Here is a 16762-nt window from a genome sequence, read left to right on the forward strand (position 1 = left end):
AAGCGGCAGCAGCTCATAGTGTCTGTGTGACAAATAAAGTACTACGGCCACCAGTGACTCATGTGTTATTGGATTGCCGTCAGGTTGGATCAACCACTCACACAAACATTTTGTGTAATTTCCTTAAATGCAGAACATATCAATTCTCCACAACACGTGAGATTTAACACAAAAAGAAAAAAAAAAAAGGGTGTTTTAATCACGTGAGATATCCGTCTTCTCTTGCTAAAAATCGCCATGCAGCTGCCAAAGTTCATGTCAGGTCATACACTACATGCAGGCATGGCTGTGTAAGAGCACAGACAGGGCTTGGCACACGCTCAAGTTAGAATTACACACCCATATCCTCAGCTTCTATCATGGGGTGACGTGCTTTGTCAGGAGATGCCTGTGCAGCCACTGACTGTTCCGGACAAGACAAATTATAGGCTGGGAATGAATCAGCAGCACACAGGGCAGAGCAAAACAGTTATCATGGTTATTCGTTATATTTTTATATAAATATAAAATACTATGAAACATGAGAAAATCCCTAAAAGGAAAGAATGACATAACGCACACATTCCGAGTAATTCCTGTTGAGGTTTGAAGTACAGGCGACGAGCCCTGTTGTGGTACACCGTTTAGTTGTTTAGAGGCCTCCGATTTTACAGAACCGATGATGATGATGATGATGATGATGATGGGGTCAAACATGATGGTTAAAGTCACAACAACATGTTTGCTTGTTTGCTTGTTTGTTTGTTTGTGTGTTTTGTTTTGGGGTTTTTTTGTAAGCAGTAGCTCTGTGTGGTCATATATGTTCATATATACCAGTAACTTAAAAACATACAGTCTGCCCAGTGCCCCTCGACACTCGCTGGGGTTAGGAGAGCAGGACCCCAGCGAAAGCGGAAAAACCGTGAGTATTTTTCAGAACTGATGATGATGAAGATGATGATGATGATGGGTCAAAGATGATGGTTAAAGAAAATGGTTAAAGTCACAACAACATGTTTGTTTGTTTGTTTGTTTGTGTGTTTTGTTTCGGGGGTTTTTTGTAAGCAGTAGCACTGTGTGGTCATATATGTTCATATATACCAGTAACTTAAAAACATACAGTCTGCCCAGCGCCCCTCGACACTCGCTGGGGTTAGGGGAGCAGGACCCCAGCGAAAGCGGAAAAACCGTGAGTATTTTACAGAACTGATGATGATGATGATGATGATGGGTCAAACATGATGGTTAAAGAAAATGGTTAAAGTCACAACAACATGTTTGCTTGTTTGTTTGTTTGTGTGTTTTGTTTTGTTTTGTTTTTGTTTTTGTTTGTAAGCAGCAGAAAACACGCACATAATCATCTAATAAAACACAGGTGAGAGCAACATGATTTTTTTTTCTTTATAAAAACGTATGGGTTTTTTTTTTCATTATTTTTATATTTGTATTTTTTAGAATATCAAAACATGCATGCAAAATGTTATCATTTTGTTAAAAAAAAGTGCTTAAATATAAAATAGGTAACTTTTCCTCTAAAAGTTCAACTAATTTCTACGTCCATGCTATTGTAATCTATGGAATGCTTACTAAGAAACAATGGGGTACATCTCATTCAGTATAAACATATAAAAAGTATCAAGATGATGACAAACATTTGAAAATAATCACCTTGATGATGTCATATGTACTCTACAAAAAAAAGAAAAGAATACAAAACAAACAGACAAAAAAGCAAAGTAAAGAAATTACAACAATTCAAAAAGGGGAGGGGGGTGTTGGGGAGGGGGGAGGGTGTTTAGGAGGAGGGGGGGGGGGGGGGGGGGGGTGTGGTATGTTTGGAACTACACTCCAGGCTGTGGCAGTGAGAATGGAGCCAGGAGACAGTTCTGAATGGTGATTGTGTTCTATGGGCTTTGAATGCATTTCTCCTCCTCCTTAGGGTGTGACAATGGGTAGAGTTGATTTAGCTGTCTATCAGCCCCAGGAAGGTCAGAGGCAGGTGAACACAGCACCTGTAGGCGCTGCACACACACGCATGCACACGCGCACACGCACGCACACACACACACACACACACGCGCACACACACACGCACACATACACACAAATCAACATCTCTGAATTCATTAGTGAAATAGTTGTTTCTTAAAAGTACAGCCTCCAGCTCGGTCTGGTAGAGTTTAAGTTAACATTGACTTCTGAGTTTAATTCAACGATTTAATGTTAATTAAAAAAAAAAAAAAATTCTCACGTAAAAAAAAAACAATAAACAATTGCACATTTATTGTCTTCTGAATTCACCTGGGATCCTAAACATGACTGTTAAAAAACCGGAGTGGACTAATTGACTGAATAGATTTTCATGCTTTGAGTTCCTACCTCCATGAAGGTGCCTTTGCCTATGTATAATTTGTAGATCATGGTGATGGGGATGAGAGACAGCGAAGAACCAGTAAGGAACCAGCCAAGCCCATACGCCCACCACGGATACATATATGTGTTGTTGAATTTCAAAGGACTGTACTTGACCAACGAGAAGATAAAAGTTCCCTGAATAAAAAAAAAAAAAAAAAAAAAAAAGACCAGTTATGTCAAATTTAATCAGATCAAGTGAAGAAGCTCTTTCGGTTTTATAATAACAGCCCGTTTCTCCATTTGGAGCAGTTCTTCTCGGCGATGTGCCATCATCCCCGGCTAGATAAAGAGCTGTCTGTCACCCAAATCTGACTGGCCCTTTACTTGCTGACACGGGTGCCAAAACTCCAGCCAGTTGGCATGTGGCATGTGGCAATCCGAGAACACGCAGCTTAAGGCACAGGCGCCGATTCCGTCGGTGCTCGGAACCTCGCGCACCCACTGGGAAACGATGCTATGTTCCGTGAATTTTTTAACTTTGTGACTACTCTGGAAACGTTACTGTGTGTGTGTTCACTACCAGTGTGTTGGATGGGTTAAATGCAGAGGACAAATTCACTGCTCACTGTTCACGGTGTGTGTATGTGTGTGCGATCACAGAGATTTACATTTACATTTACATTTACATGACATGTATGGTGGTATGTCAATCTTTGCACAGTTTAAAGCTTACAGCGTTCGGTTCCAAGCACCCACCAGGAAAAAAAAGTAAAATCGGCACCTATGGCCCAAGGCAACACAAACTGCACAAGACACCCTAGGAGAGACAGACTGAATGCCCAACTCAAATCACATGACAGCCGTCCATAGTGGCTTAGTCAAATAAGCATTTGAAATGTTACAACGCGTTGGTCCATTTCTAATTTTCTAATTTTGACGCTGCCTTTCCTTACACTCCTTGCTCTCGTATTGAACAGGATAAGTGGCAGTTTCCATGAGGGGTCTGTAAGGTCTCCATTTCACGAGGTTGCTCCTTTTTTTTAAACATACTGAATCCTGTTAGAATTTCTGTGCTTTCAGGAGAAAATGCAGCAAAGTAAAAGGAGTTATGTAAGTGCATCGGGACAGGCTCCAGTCATTCAAATGCTTCAGCTTTTTATTTGATCTGGCTCTGCTTTCACCCACATTAACTTGGCAAGCTCTGCGTGCTGGCTGGACGGATTACAGACTTACCAGGCAAATGCTGGGAGTTGCATACAGCCAGCAGTACTTGACAAAAGGCCAAGGCCGGTAGCCAATCATGTCCTCGATATTGTCAAAGAAGCGATCAGCACCTTAGACAGAGACATCTCTATTTGAATACACACATTCAATGCCATGCACACACTGACACTGCATCCTATCCAGTGTCACTTACTGCATATGTCAGTATTTACATATAAACTACTGCAGTAGTGAACCGTAACAGCTGTGTTGAGTGAACACGCAGTGTTTCAAAATCAAAACACTATTTACTGTTTTTACAATTGTATTTGGCATGCATGTGCATGACATCTGACATATAAAATGATGGGAGCTTGCACATACAACTTATAGAGCCATTAATCGTGTTAGGAGTATTAGAACGGGACCAGTTGTTTAGCAGTCATCTCGGTATACTTACTTACCATAGACCCAGGCGATGGCCACAGCCTGACATATGGCTAGGAACAGGAGAGTGGCACCACTGCACACATAGTGGTCAAAAAGCTGCATGATATAGAGACCGCCCTGGAGAGGGAACAAGTCTTTAGTGGACTTCAAACAAAGTATTGTTCCACTCAGCTAAAATTAAAAATTAATGCTTAAAAGAACAAAATCATTAACTTAAATTACTGAATTGAACTGAATCAAGTTGACCTGAACTAAAGTAAATCATATCCTAGCGTATCGTATCGTACCGTATCGTATCGTATCGTATCGTATCATATTGTATCATATCAAATCAGACTGAACTGATCTGAGCTCAGTTCAACTGAGCGGTACAAAATCTCACCTGAGCAGTACAGAATCTCACCTCAGTCACAGAGAAGAGGCCCAGTAGGAAAGAGCAGGAGCAGAGCATCAGCAGGAGCAGTTCCCTACGATAACCTCGTCTGAGCATGTCCGGAAACACGTCCGTCACAGAGGTCATGAGGCTCTCCAGCCCCACAAACTGGTGACACATAGAGAGAGGACAGTCCACATGGGAACGGGGAAGGGGAGAGAGGAGGCAGAACAGACAGAGATTAGGATTAAGATGAAGAGGAGGTCCAGATGAGGAGCTGACCTGACTGTCCAAGCCCAGAAGGATGATCATGCTGAAGAAACACACAGACCAGAGCTGGGGGAAGGGTAGCAGGTTCACGGCCTGAGGGTACACAATGAATACCAGCCCTGGACCTGCAGGGAGGGGGGAGCGTGGACACAAGATAGCCTGCTTAAAGAAATAGTCTACTGGGCTACGTCTACAGTGCACACCCCTGGGAACTGCCTTAGAGCAGCCTCTCTGAAGGAGCCCAAAGGACCGCTACTGACTTGTAAAACACACTTTGGATTGAAAGACTCTAAAGGTTCGATCAAAAACCAAAACTCATTTTCGCATTTCATTTTTGAGACTGAAAAAGAGCTGCTTCCATTTTCTGAATCTGATTCATGTGTGTGATCAGTATCAGAGACTGACCAATCAACCCTTAGCGAGAAACTTTGAGGTCTTTCACTCTAAAAGTAGTTTGTAAATCCTCTTCCAGTTCAAAGTGTCCTCTTTTACATTGAATCAATGGCTATACTATGTTCTCGGTTTAAAATGTCCGAGGAGAAAGTCCAAGGCTGACTCTAAATGGAGGTTCCATTATGTTCCATGGATCAGAATAATCTGATGACATCAGGCGACAGGAATGATCACAAAAAAAAAAAAAAAAAAAAAATCTTAATTAAGAGTACAAATATAGGTACGGTCAGCAGTAGAAAATTCCCGCAGGCATTTTTTGGGCTTACCAGACTCGGCCACCAGAGAAATGTCCACACCCTGTGTCTTGGCCATGTGTCCCAGCACAGAAAAAATGGCAAATCCAGACACAAAGCTGGTGCCACTGTTCAACAGGCACAGGTGGAAAGAATCTCTGCAGCGAAGAAAAGATGAAACAAAAAAAGTATTGACACATTACTCATCAATATTTACCTGGTATGTACTCATTTTACTATGATCTTAACACACAGCATTAATAGTGTAATTAACAGGTTAGTAAGATGTGTAAAAAAGATGCAAAAAAAGGCAGACTGAGGAAATAGCTTCATTTTTCATGTTTGTCATAAACGAGTGCTGTTTGTCAAAAAATTAATCCACACCACTTTCATGATCGAACCTTTCGCTTTATTTATTTGTTTATTTAAAGGTATTTGTTTATGTGTTTGCTGCCAAAAGAAAAAAAAAAAGTCATCAAAATGAAACTTGCAGGTCATCTTCTTTTCTCGATGGTTTGGTACGAAATATGACTTCAATAGCAGACACTTGACGTCAGCTAAGTTTGAAACTCTAATGCACTCACCTGTAACAGTTGTTGTTGTATTTGTTGTAGCTGCCAAGTGACGTGAGATAACCCAGGCATATGGCATACGAGTAGAAAATCTGGGTCCCAGCATCCATCCAAACCTTCCACACAGCAACACAAGATTAACATAAATCATTCATTGGTGACATGACAGATAACATTCACTGCACAGCAAGTTTCTGCTCACCCAAACCACAATTTCGTTTTCTGTCTACTCCAGCAAACATTTCTGGTCATTAGAGCGCTTACCCTATGCACCTTTTAGCGCACTTTTACCCCACGCTCGTCAAGGGGCAAGAGTAAAATTTAGGTATATTTCAGCTGTATTTGTATAACTAAAAATGACTCAACATTGTACAGTGATGTTGCTTATTTTATACAATTTACCTCTAAAAAGCCAAATGTTTTTGTACGAACAAATCAGATCATGGCACCAGGCTTCAGAAGGGCTTATGCTCCTTCTCACCCATTGCGTTCCTCCAAGGAACATTAGCCCAACTGAATAGATGTAGTCCTTAGTCCTTACTCATAGGTCTCTCACTATACTGTAGCTTGAATTATCCCCCCCCCCCCCCCACCCACTTGTAAGTTGCTTTGGATAAAAGCGTCAGCTAAGTAAATGTGACGTGAGTGTAAATGTAAATTATACCTGTGGATCAGCCAGCCGTGTTATGTTGGGATACATGTAGAAACGGATACCGTCCGTGGCCCCAGGCAAAGTCACTCCCCTCAGTAGCAATACCAACAGTATAACGTATGGGAAGGTAGCCGTGAAGTAGGCCGCCTGAAAATTTCATCACAAAGCAATAAAAGGTGTTAAGAGAGAGGCTTTACTCGTCTGATTTCACAGGACAATAGGCCTCGCTTCAAAGTACTGTCAGATTTTTTTTGTTACATTTTTTGGTGTTCGTGGTGCACAGCGGCATTTTGTCTATTCTGGGTAATGGAGTCCATACTTTGCCAGTGGACCTGACTCCTTTCCAGATGCAGAAGTACACTATGATCCAGACCAGGAGCAAAAGCAGAGCCAGATCCCACTGCACGCTGCCCAGATTCTCTATCCCGCTGGACAACCTGAGAACCCTGCGGCTAGAACAGAGAAACGGTGCACAAACTGTTACCGACCTGACGCAGTGAAGAATAAAATCGGACGAATGGATTTTAGGCTTCATATTAAACTATGGGATCATAAAAAAGAAAGAAAGAAAGAAAGAAAGAGAGAGAAAGGAAGGAAGAAAGACAGAAAGAAAGAATACCACTGAAATTCAACTTTACCTAAACTTTACAACTTTACAATGAATGTTTTGCTTTCTTGCTCACACTCAGAAATACCCTGTAACCTAATTCATCTCAGTGGCAGAAAATATTCAAACTGATTTAATATCTCAGTGAAATGTCTTATTAACATTCACGTTAAATATTCAAACTGATTTAATATCTCAGTGAAAACTCTTATTAACAAAAACTGATTTCTATCCCAGTGAAGTCTTATTAACATTCATGTTAAATATTCAAACTGATTTCTCTCTCAGTGAAATGTCTTATTAACATTCATGTTAAACATTCAAACTGATTTCTATTTCAATAAAATGTCTTATTAACATTGATGTTTCTCTGGGAACACAGTTGATGGAATCAATAAGCGAGGTGATCATTTTGAACTTACCGCCAAAACTCCATAACAGAAGAAGAAGCATTAAGAAGATTGGGCAGTTCCTCTGTGCCATTAGTCCTGCCAAGGATTTGACAAGAATCTGAAAAACAGAGATGAAAAAAAAAAGACAGACTGTATGTCTAAGGAGCAGGAAATTAGCAGACATAAAGGTATTTGCAACGGCTTTCTGAAGATTATTATCTTACGAGCTTCATAACATCTTAGTGGTGATATTATTACAACAATATGAAACAGCAATAGCATGTTTTATTAACAGAGTAGTGTCTGACACATGAAAATGTTAGTTAAAAAGCAAAAAAAAACCCCAAGAAGGTGTTTACATTTGATCTTTAAATCTTGTTCTTTGTGTTGTGCACTTTTTAACACAGAACATCTGACAGGATGGTTCCTTTGCTTTCTAACACTCACTGTGTTGTGTTATTAATAATTACAAATAGGGTAAACGATGACAGCATACGCTACAGTTGAAGCAAACTTGGTAAGCAACTCTCTGCGGCATTTAAGCTCTTACAAAATTCAAATCTGCATCATATTACAGGATGGTTTTTCCCGATGGAGCAAGGGCAAAAAGCCACTTACTCAGTGCTGTACAAGTCTGAACAAGCTTATCTGTAAACCGATTCCCTGTGTAAAATTGCTCTACTTAACACCTCTGTAACAGTTAACATTTTGCGAGAGATGACGGTCTCCCAGCTCAATGTCATAAAGATGTCAAATGCTGATATTTGGGAAAATGTCAATATTCGACGCCTAAGTCGCAACACCTTCATTTCGCAACTGCATTAACTGCCACGAGAAAAGTTATAAAATTTACGACCTGGAAGCATTTTTGAATGACATCCATTCTGATTACTCTAAATGAGACCATTCAAAGGAGACAAAGTGGTTGCTAATAAATATCAAATATGTAATTATATTTCATTACATAAATGTCAAATTTGAACATTTCCCTACTGAGTATGTTAAATATTGACAGTTATCCACATGTCAATGTTTCATGAGGCACAGTAGGCTTTACGTGGCTAGATTTCACCCCAAAAAAATACAACGGCATGGCACTCTAGATCCTGCTGAAGTCCTCTGCACAGTCTGTTTTTTATTCCCTTTTTATTCAAATATTACCTTACATAAGATCCATGTTTAAACAACAACAACAACAACAACAACAACAACCGAACAGCCCAGATCAAAGTTTGTCTTTTCATTTTACAAATCGTCCAGATTAAGCAAAATTTTAATAATCATTTTTTTCTGTCGCAGGGGCCTCTCAGTAATTGAGCCGCTCTTGGTGGAGTATACACAGAGCTCTGTAATTAGAATACCTGCCCTGAATCACCAAACAGATCACTCAGGCGTACATGCTTTGTACATGCATCTTATCTGATTTTCATGTTTTTGACACGAATTTATGTGTTTCACACAAGACACTGACACGCGTGGGTCATGACCTCCATCCGTCCAACCGCATAGCAAAGCATGAAAAACTTTAAAAGAAGCATCCTCTCACTTCCACAAAGTCTAGAAATTGGTTCATAAATGCCTGACCAAAACAGCAAGTGTCTGCTAGGAAATACAGCATATGCATGGAAAAAAACAGGCTTGACTTCACTCATCAGTCTTCTTTCGTTACACTCTAATAGATAATACTTGGTAAAACATTTACAACATGTGTACAAATCAAAAGGCATATTTACAAACAGATAAATAGAACAGTAGACTCAGGTTGAGTGATGAAGAAATGTTCTTCCAGTATTTTTTACATGTAAATATATTTATTCTGAGGGGATCAATACATTATAGAAACAGCATCTGTGACACTACAAGTGTGCAATGATGAGCACGTTTTCATAATTGTAGAGGTTACACACATGCACATCTTTTGGGCATTACCTGTGTTCCAGGAGTTCTTACAGGTGGCCCAGGGCAGCTCATAACTGAATGAAGATATGAGGTAGAGAAAAGCCCACGCCATTATGACGATGTAGGTGATGCTTCCGTAGATGATAATTAACTGGCTGGCGTATCCCATACCTGGTGGAGACAATATTAGAGGTGTAGGGCTGAGCGATGCAGCCAAAATATCGTAGCACAGTATTTTTTATTCAGTATCGTGATTGACGATATTTATCACGGTTTTTATAAACAATTTACTGTAAAGTAGGCTGCAACCAAGCTGGACATCATTTAGTGTAGCCAACTTCAATTGCACCCTTTCAAGAAAATCTATCCCTATATGAAAACACGGCTCATAAGGGTATTGAAAGTACAAGTAAAAGAATGACTGGTTGTTTGCAGATTGGCCATGCAGTTTCGAATCATAAATGAAACGGATGGTGAGCCTCAAACCTGGTGAACGATTTGACCAGAGTGTGAATAATACAACGACAATCCAGGGGTTCAACATTTTCTGCAGGGCTATACAACATAGGATATGTAAATGTTTCAACCCCCCCCCCCCCCCCCCATCCCCCCAACTGCTGTTTTTGCCTCTTTTGGTGGGGGTCCAAGTCTTATTTAGGGGAGGTAAGACCCTCCCAATCCGAATCCTGGACTTTACCATGAATCTCTTTTCATAACAAAAAAAAAGCAGTGGAATGGCAGTGTTTCAAAAATATTTGCGGCTGACTTTATCATAGCGCGAATCTACAGCCTGCATGCGTCTTCCGAAGCCCTGGTTTTCAGTTGTTTTAACTGAGACCACGTCTTTGGTAGGTAAAAAAAAATGACCGCATCTGTCACCTCTCTCCAGATGAGGGACTCTCTGATCAGATGAGGGACTCTGTTGTTGCTTCGGTGAGGGGCACTTAATTAGCATTTATCTATTTCAGCATTTATTTGTTATTGCCTCTAATCGTGTGGGTGAAACTGCGGCTGTGGATGATGCACTTGGATGAGATACACGCATGGTTAGACTCTCCGCTGTTTCTTGTGTTTTCATTTACAGAGGCTAAAAAGATTGGATCTGTTGCAAGCCATTGTGCAAAGTGTCTTTGCAGAGTTTGCAAAACACAGTGGATTGATGCCAGTCAGATTTGGCAAATTTAAACCACTTAGGCCTACACAAGTGAAACCTATTTTTGGAATCAGATCTTCTTTTTCAGACAGGGGAGGGGAAAAAAGATACGTCAAAGAAGTATTATAATTTTAAAAGTACCACGTGCAATTTGACATTCTGTTGGTTTATTGGTGTTGGGCGGGGCGAGTTCGTGTTCCGTGGCGTCAGTCCGGAGCAATAGCAAAAGCTACGGTGTAAATATGTCTGGGTAGGTGTGCGCTGTCGGCGCTGCCCGGTTAGAAGTGAAATGTACAGCAGCTCTGTCTCACGATACTGTCAATATCTCTGCGTGGATACATTGTGGACGAAATTAAAGCGGCATAGTGCTCACGGTACAATATCGTCATATCGCCCATCCCCGCAGAGGTATCAGTATCTACATGATGTACTCCTAATCATTCCCATCCATTCTGAGCCCTCCAGAGCTCGTGAGGACTGTGATTCGAAGGATTTAGGGCATTGTAGAATGACCAGGTCAACCGGAGCACTTTCACATCAGTCAGGTAACCTTAGACTGACCAGTCTGAAACCTTGGGGGAATCTTTCTTCTGGAGAATCAAAAACTGCGATTCGTAATTCTGTCCTCTAATAGGTCTTAAAGAAGAAAGAAAAATGAAAAACCTAAACAGTTAATACATGCAAAGACTGCATTAGTAGGAAAAAAACAGAAAAAATGGGAAAAAAAACAGAAATGGGTGATGTTTGAGAGAACATGAAATACCCTTCTGCAAATGTGACATTTTTGACGTGATGGAAATATACCCAGTGCCACATGCATGTGCATGTTTGTCTGCCTGAAAAACCTGCACCTATTACAGCTAACGTTCAGGTACGTGCTGGGAAAGTGCACTATTTTCAGTGACGTGACTGAAACTATGCAATTGATCATATCTGGAATGTGTCATGATTTTTTACAAATATCATATCAGGTTACGAATGATGCGTTGCTTTGTTTATTTCTTGATACTTGGTTGGGTGAGGACAAGACACAGTCTCTCATTCACTATGTTCAGTCCACTGTCACTTTTACACAAGACAGGTGGGTCTGTTTCCCTGCTTTCAGTTGGAGCTAATATGAAAGTCAGTTTGCTGTAGAAATGATGACTGAATGCCTCATTTTCTCATCACGTATAGCCATGTTTACATCATCACGGCCACTTACTCCAAGCCTCCAACAAAAGTGCAAGGCAACAGTAATAAAATTATATATGTCTCTATAACCTCAGTAGAAGAGCTGAATACTTGTACGAAAGAGGAGACTTTTAGCCAAGTTTTAATGAGCATTCACTATAAACTGTTTTCTGTCTTCTCTGTCAGTGCGTTTTAACATAAGTTTTATCCGATATTTTTCATTTAAAACGCAAAAAAAAAAACAGTCTTGTGCGGCAAAAAAAGAAAAGAAAAGGGAGAGGGAAAGAAGATTTAAGCCTTGTTAAAATAAAACACATAAATGAGACTGATTCATAGAACAGATGATAAGATTATACCCTGTTCTAAAAACAGTGCATAGATACTGACCCTCGAACAGTGGGCAGATTTTCCTCCAGCAGGTAATGCCTCCTTGGCTGGTGTACTGGCCCAGGGATGTCTCCAGCACAAACAGCGGAATCCCACATGTCACCAGGTACAGCAGGTATGGCACAAAAAACGCTCCTGTACATGAACAGAGCGACGACCCGTTAAAAGAGACGGCGGGAAAAAACAGAACCTTCTTCTCCGTACATTTCCGCCGCTAAATGAGCTGGCAGAGATGACCCCACTGCAGGTGAAGTTAGCTTCTTAGTTTTTGTTTGTTTGTTTGTTTGTTTGTTTGTTTGTTTGTTTTTTAATGGTAATGAGATATTGATTGAGTATGCTTCGTTTGGATTTTTGCAGTTTGTGATCATGTATAAAATGCGTCATAAAATGTTTGCACGTGTGATTCCAGCTAACGTGTGGACAGAAGGTCGGCAGATGAAATTTGCCTTTGCCTCATACGCTTGCGTGATTTCTGAGTTGAGAAAATCACGCACATTGGTATTGATCACATTGCAACTACAGTGCTGGCATACAACACCCACTGCTTTTCAATTAGATGAAGCCTCTGCAAAAAAAAACCCAAAAAACTAAACAAAACAAAACAAAACAACTTACTGCATTAGAGGTATAAACAGAGCTATTTGCTGTGTTTCAACATGAATTTACAGTGATAAGTCATGTCCCTTGACTGTCCCCTAAGGTGCAACCAGTCAGTTAGTGAATGGTGTTGGATGTGCGAATGTTAGACAGATATCTAGCTGTCTATACATGCAGTAATTCATTACTGTGCATTGTGTACATTTTTGTATTTTGTGTGTGTGTGTGTGTGTGTGTGTAAAGAAATACTGTTCATGTGCATGCACTTGTTAGTAAGACTTTAGCTTACAGCTTTAAGTTACATTTTCAGCAATGCGTTGATGGAGTTTCCTGAGACTCTGAGTCAGTATCTCTAGTCCAAGGTTAGAGAAAACAAAAACTTTGGGTTATGGTTCTAATCTTGAGCTCAACTTAGCCTTCCATCCACCCAAACATCTCTACTCTGCCTCTGTCCAAAGTCACACAACTAGAACAAAACAAAATGCCCAAGACAAAACAGGGCTGATGAATTGCAGAATAAGAGAAAAGCCCATGTTATTCAGAGGCATGCTTAAGTATTCAGACTAAAGCACTTAGTGTCCATCATGGTTTTTTTGTTTTTTTGTTTTTCCATCTCTGCACAGCAGACTCCTTGTTGGCTGTTTGGAAATAAACACGATTAAGCGCCACCAGCATGTGACAAACAAATGAAAACCACCTTTCAGTTTATACACGTCTGACAACAGAATCAGCAAAAATGACTAAAAAAAAAACGTTAAAATGACTAAAAAAAAAAACGTTTGATTTCCAGAGATGCTAGGGCAACACTTTTCAGTTTTTGGCAACATACAACACGGTTTGGAAAAGAACAAAGATTTCACAATATGGAATCAGACAGTGCATCATTCTTTAAGCATGTCATCACTTCAGAAACAGAGTGTAGCTGTGAAGAAAAGCACTAAAAAAAACGTCTGTAATTATTACATGCAGATTCGATTAAAACAAAACAAACGAAAAAAAAAAAAGTTGAAGTACATAAAAGAGAGCACGTGAAACATGCCTTTACCTCCACCATTCTTGTAGCACAGATACGGAAACCTCCAGACATTTCCTAGTCCAATAATAGCGCCAGCTACAGTCAGAAGAAACTCGACTTTGTTTGCCCACTGGCCCCGTTCTTTGGGACGTTGAGCCGAGTGCTGTGCTGCGCTGTGAGGACCTGCCATCCTGTGTCGCAGTGAGGAGAGCCAAGTCTGAGAGAATACCTCCAGATCCTGAATATCAGTGTGTGTTTGGCAGGACTACTGGTCACTGCTTTTATGTGTGAGAGTTCTGGACTGTTGCCAGCCTCCTTTAGCCTGAAGGGGAACCCAGAGAAGTGTCAACTTGCAGCCCATTGAGGCTATTAGTTCTGGTTCTCCTCAGTATTTTTGAAAAAGGAATTTGCACCTTGGTAAGCAACCTGACAAGAGGATGTTGTTCTAGAGTGTTGTTCTTGAGGATTTGTTTTGCAACTTCTGTGACTCCCATTGGCTTCCCTAGGAATTATATGACTTGCTGAGACTAACATTCAAACTAGCTCCTCCTTATGGAGTGTATTCATTTTCTCAAATAAATTTTAATAATGTTTTCAAGGGAAGGAATCTATTACTATAAAATCAACAGAGCTGAGAAACAATAAGGCAGAATTTCACATATCAGTAATAAGATTAATATACATAAATGAAACTATTGTGATCATATTTACCTGAGTTAATCAAGCAGTTTATCTACGTAAAGGCAAGTGCTCTGTTACCCATTTCTGCTTGCTCTTGATTCCTCAGAATGTTTGTACTGACATCCGTCTGTAAAAGTCACATAACTAATTACCTCAGTTTTCTTTGGTATGAAAGACAGTCTATGAAAAAATCTGGCTCAACCTCCTTGCCAGCAGCAGGTCACATGCACCTGCCAATCATATGGATTTGAGATCTAGGTAGACTACCTGGGGATATTCCAGAAAGTGGGTTTAGTGAAAACTCTGAATTAGTTAACTCAGAACAAGTAGTAAACCTCCTAATAGAAGAGCCCTATGGCTTAGTTTTGCTAAGAGAATGAAGCCGTAGGGCTCTTCTATTAGGAGGTTTAACTAACTCAGACTTTTCTCGAAACCTGGAATACCCTGCTGAGCTTCTCGAACATTTAAACTCGTTATGGGTTTTCATTGCTGGGTTTTTGTTTGTTTGTTTGTTTGTTTGTTTTTGACAGGGTGAGGGAAACTTTGTAATGAGATGCGTTCACTGCTACACAGCCAAACCGACAGATGTAGTTTTTATACACTGCCGGACAACTGAACGTTAGATATGCAAGACTACCGCGCATTTTACATTTATTAGCCCATAATACCTATGGAAGCGATAGTTTAAACGTCTGTTCGAGCATCGCCGCAGGAACTCCTCTGTTATTAGCGAAGATACTGAGTTGTTTTTGTTGCTGTAGTTTTTATAGCGGGGCTGAGGGTAAGACAGCCGACAAAGGCGTGGAGGTGACCGGTTGCTCCTCAGTTCTACGGTCGTAACTCAGTATTCTCAATTTCTTATGCGTTATCGTTTGTCGCATTCCATAGCATGTTCACAGGCACGTTCGATAAAGATCTAACTCAAGACTCAACAGGCATCCTCTGTCCCTGCAGTAAGTACGCTAACCAATGACAATAGTTTTATCATCTTTGGAAAAGCTTGTGAAATAATGCTGAGAGACACTGGAGAACGAACGACAGAGCCGCAGGTAAACTGTGAACGGATCTTGATTTGAGACTGAGCTCATTTCGGAATAATACAAGACAGTCATGCAGTGTCTCTAAGTCGTCTCCTCTCCTCCTCTCTACCCCTTACTCTCCCCCCTTATTTTGACAATTAGCTGATCAGCTGGGTTAGCTGTGCGGGTGCAGAGCGGAGACGTACAACACGGTACGGCATGGAGGCCACGCGGACTGGGTTGCCAAACTGGGAAAAACCGCTGTAGGATTGCATCGTAGTGCACTGATTATTAACACAGCAGAACAAAATGGCATTGTTATATAAAGCACTGTATTCCAGGGGTGCCAAAAATATCATATTGGGACTATATTTACCAATATTTGTTATACGGCAAGGGTATTTTCATCTGTCTTACAAATAATAACAAAATAATATTGTCTGTACTTTCGTGTACATTTCCCTTACTTATCATAAAATGAGCCGAGCTTTGTCTCTGTGTTTGTGTGTACCCATATGCCCGTGGCACTGTCTTTCATCTCTCACTTTTTCCGTTGGTCTTCTGCTCTTGCCCAGCTGCGCGAGAAATATAGCGCACCTGATCCAGTAAAGCCTATTCCATTTCTCTTTTGTCCGCTCTTCATTCACCAGCCATTTTAAAAGTTCTTTTGAAGTGCTCAAATAAAAAATTTAAAAAATAAATAAAGTTTCAGTCAGTGACGTGAAGAGTAAAACCATTTCTTCACATTGAAACACACTCTTATACAGAGGATCTGAGACAGCTCAAGGCATTATCTGTAAAGTTGGAATTGGTTTATGGAATATGGTACTAGTATCTCCTGTGTTTTAGTTTTTAGGGATAATGGACCTTGTCTCTCAGAACAGAATGTTACACTCGTTCCAAGCAAAACTGGTGAGCTAGACAGGGTGACTGATAATAATCTAGTGACGCGAGAAACAGACTTAGTTTTAAAACCAAGAGTTTTACAGACTGAGGAGACATAAAACGTGATGTACTTTTGAAAGCTGTTTGTTTCACGTCACCTGGTCACAGAAGTGAGATATAACAGTGATGCAAGTTCATGTTCCAGGAACCATGGTCAGCAGTCATACAACCCCACTCTGTCACAGTGGTTGTGATCAATCAAATCTGTCAGAAAAAAAGATCAAGTCTTGTTTAGAACATCATTCATGGAAAGGCCCAATAAGAGTTTTTACCCCTTCCAAAAGTAACAGAAGGTATACACATGAATAAATAAATAATAAATAAATAATAAATAAATAATAAATAAAACTATCC

General features: G+C 40.3%; 1 protein-coding gene across 1 annotated transcript; it reads right to left on the reverse strand.

Moving 5' to 3' along the window:
- Positions 1 to 1883: 1883 nt before the first annotated feature.
- On the reverse strand, positions 1884 to 15738 carry slc6a11a (solute carrier family 6 member 11a). The gene is made up of 15 exons (XM_030778442.1): positions 15680 to 15738; positions 13794 to 13954; positions 12152 to 12286; positions 9469 to 9609; positions 7570 to 7657; positions 6860 to 6992; positions 6553 to 6687; positions 5901 to 6004; positions 5350 to 5474; positions 4643 to 4755; positions 4391 to 4528; positions 4002 to 4104; positions 3568 to 3668; positions 2359 to 2529; positions 1884 to 2000 (listed from the first exon to the last, which is right to left on the reverse strand). The coding sequence occupies exons 1-15, from the start codon at positions 15736 to 15738 to the stop codon at positions 1884 to 1886; spliced, it is 1824 nt and encodes a 607-aa protein (XP_030634302.1).
- Positions 15739 to 16762: the final 1024 nt, after the last annotated feature.

Source organism: Chanos chanos, chromosome 6 (assembly GCF_902362185.1).
Source record: "Chanos chanos chromosome 6, fChaCha1.1, whole genome shotgun sequence".
Taxonomy (NCBI): domain Eukaryota; kingdom Metazoa; phylum Chordata; class Actinopteri; order Gonorynchiformes; family Chanidae; genus Chanos; species Chanos chanos.

What these genes read in the sequence shown, in the direction of transcription:
- slc6a11a (XM_030778442.1), bottom strand. Translation starts at nt 15,738, where the DNA reads ATGCAATCCTACAGCGGTTTTTCCCAGTTTGGCAACCCAGTCCGCGTG. An exon ending in GTCCGCGTGGCCTCCATGCC is followed by an intron (nt 13,955 to 15,679) that starts GTACCGTGTTGT and finishes ACTGCGACACAG; the next exon opens with GATGGCAGGTCCTCACAGCG. An exon ending in GCCTCTTCTCTGTGACTGAG is followed by an intron (nt 4,105 to 4,390) that starts GTGAGATTCTGT and finishes TTCCCTCTCCAG; the next exon opens with GGCGGTCTCTATATCATGCA.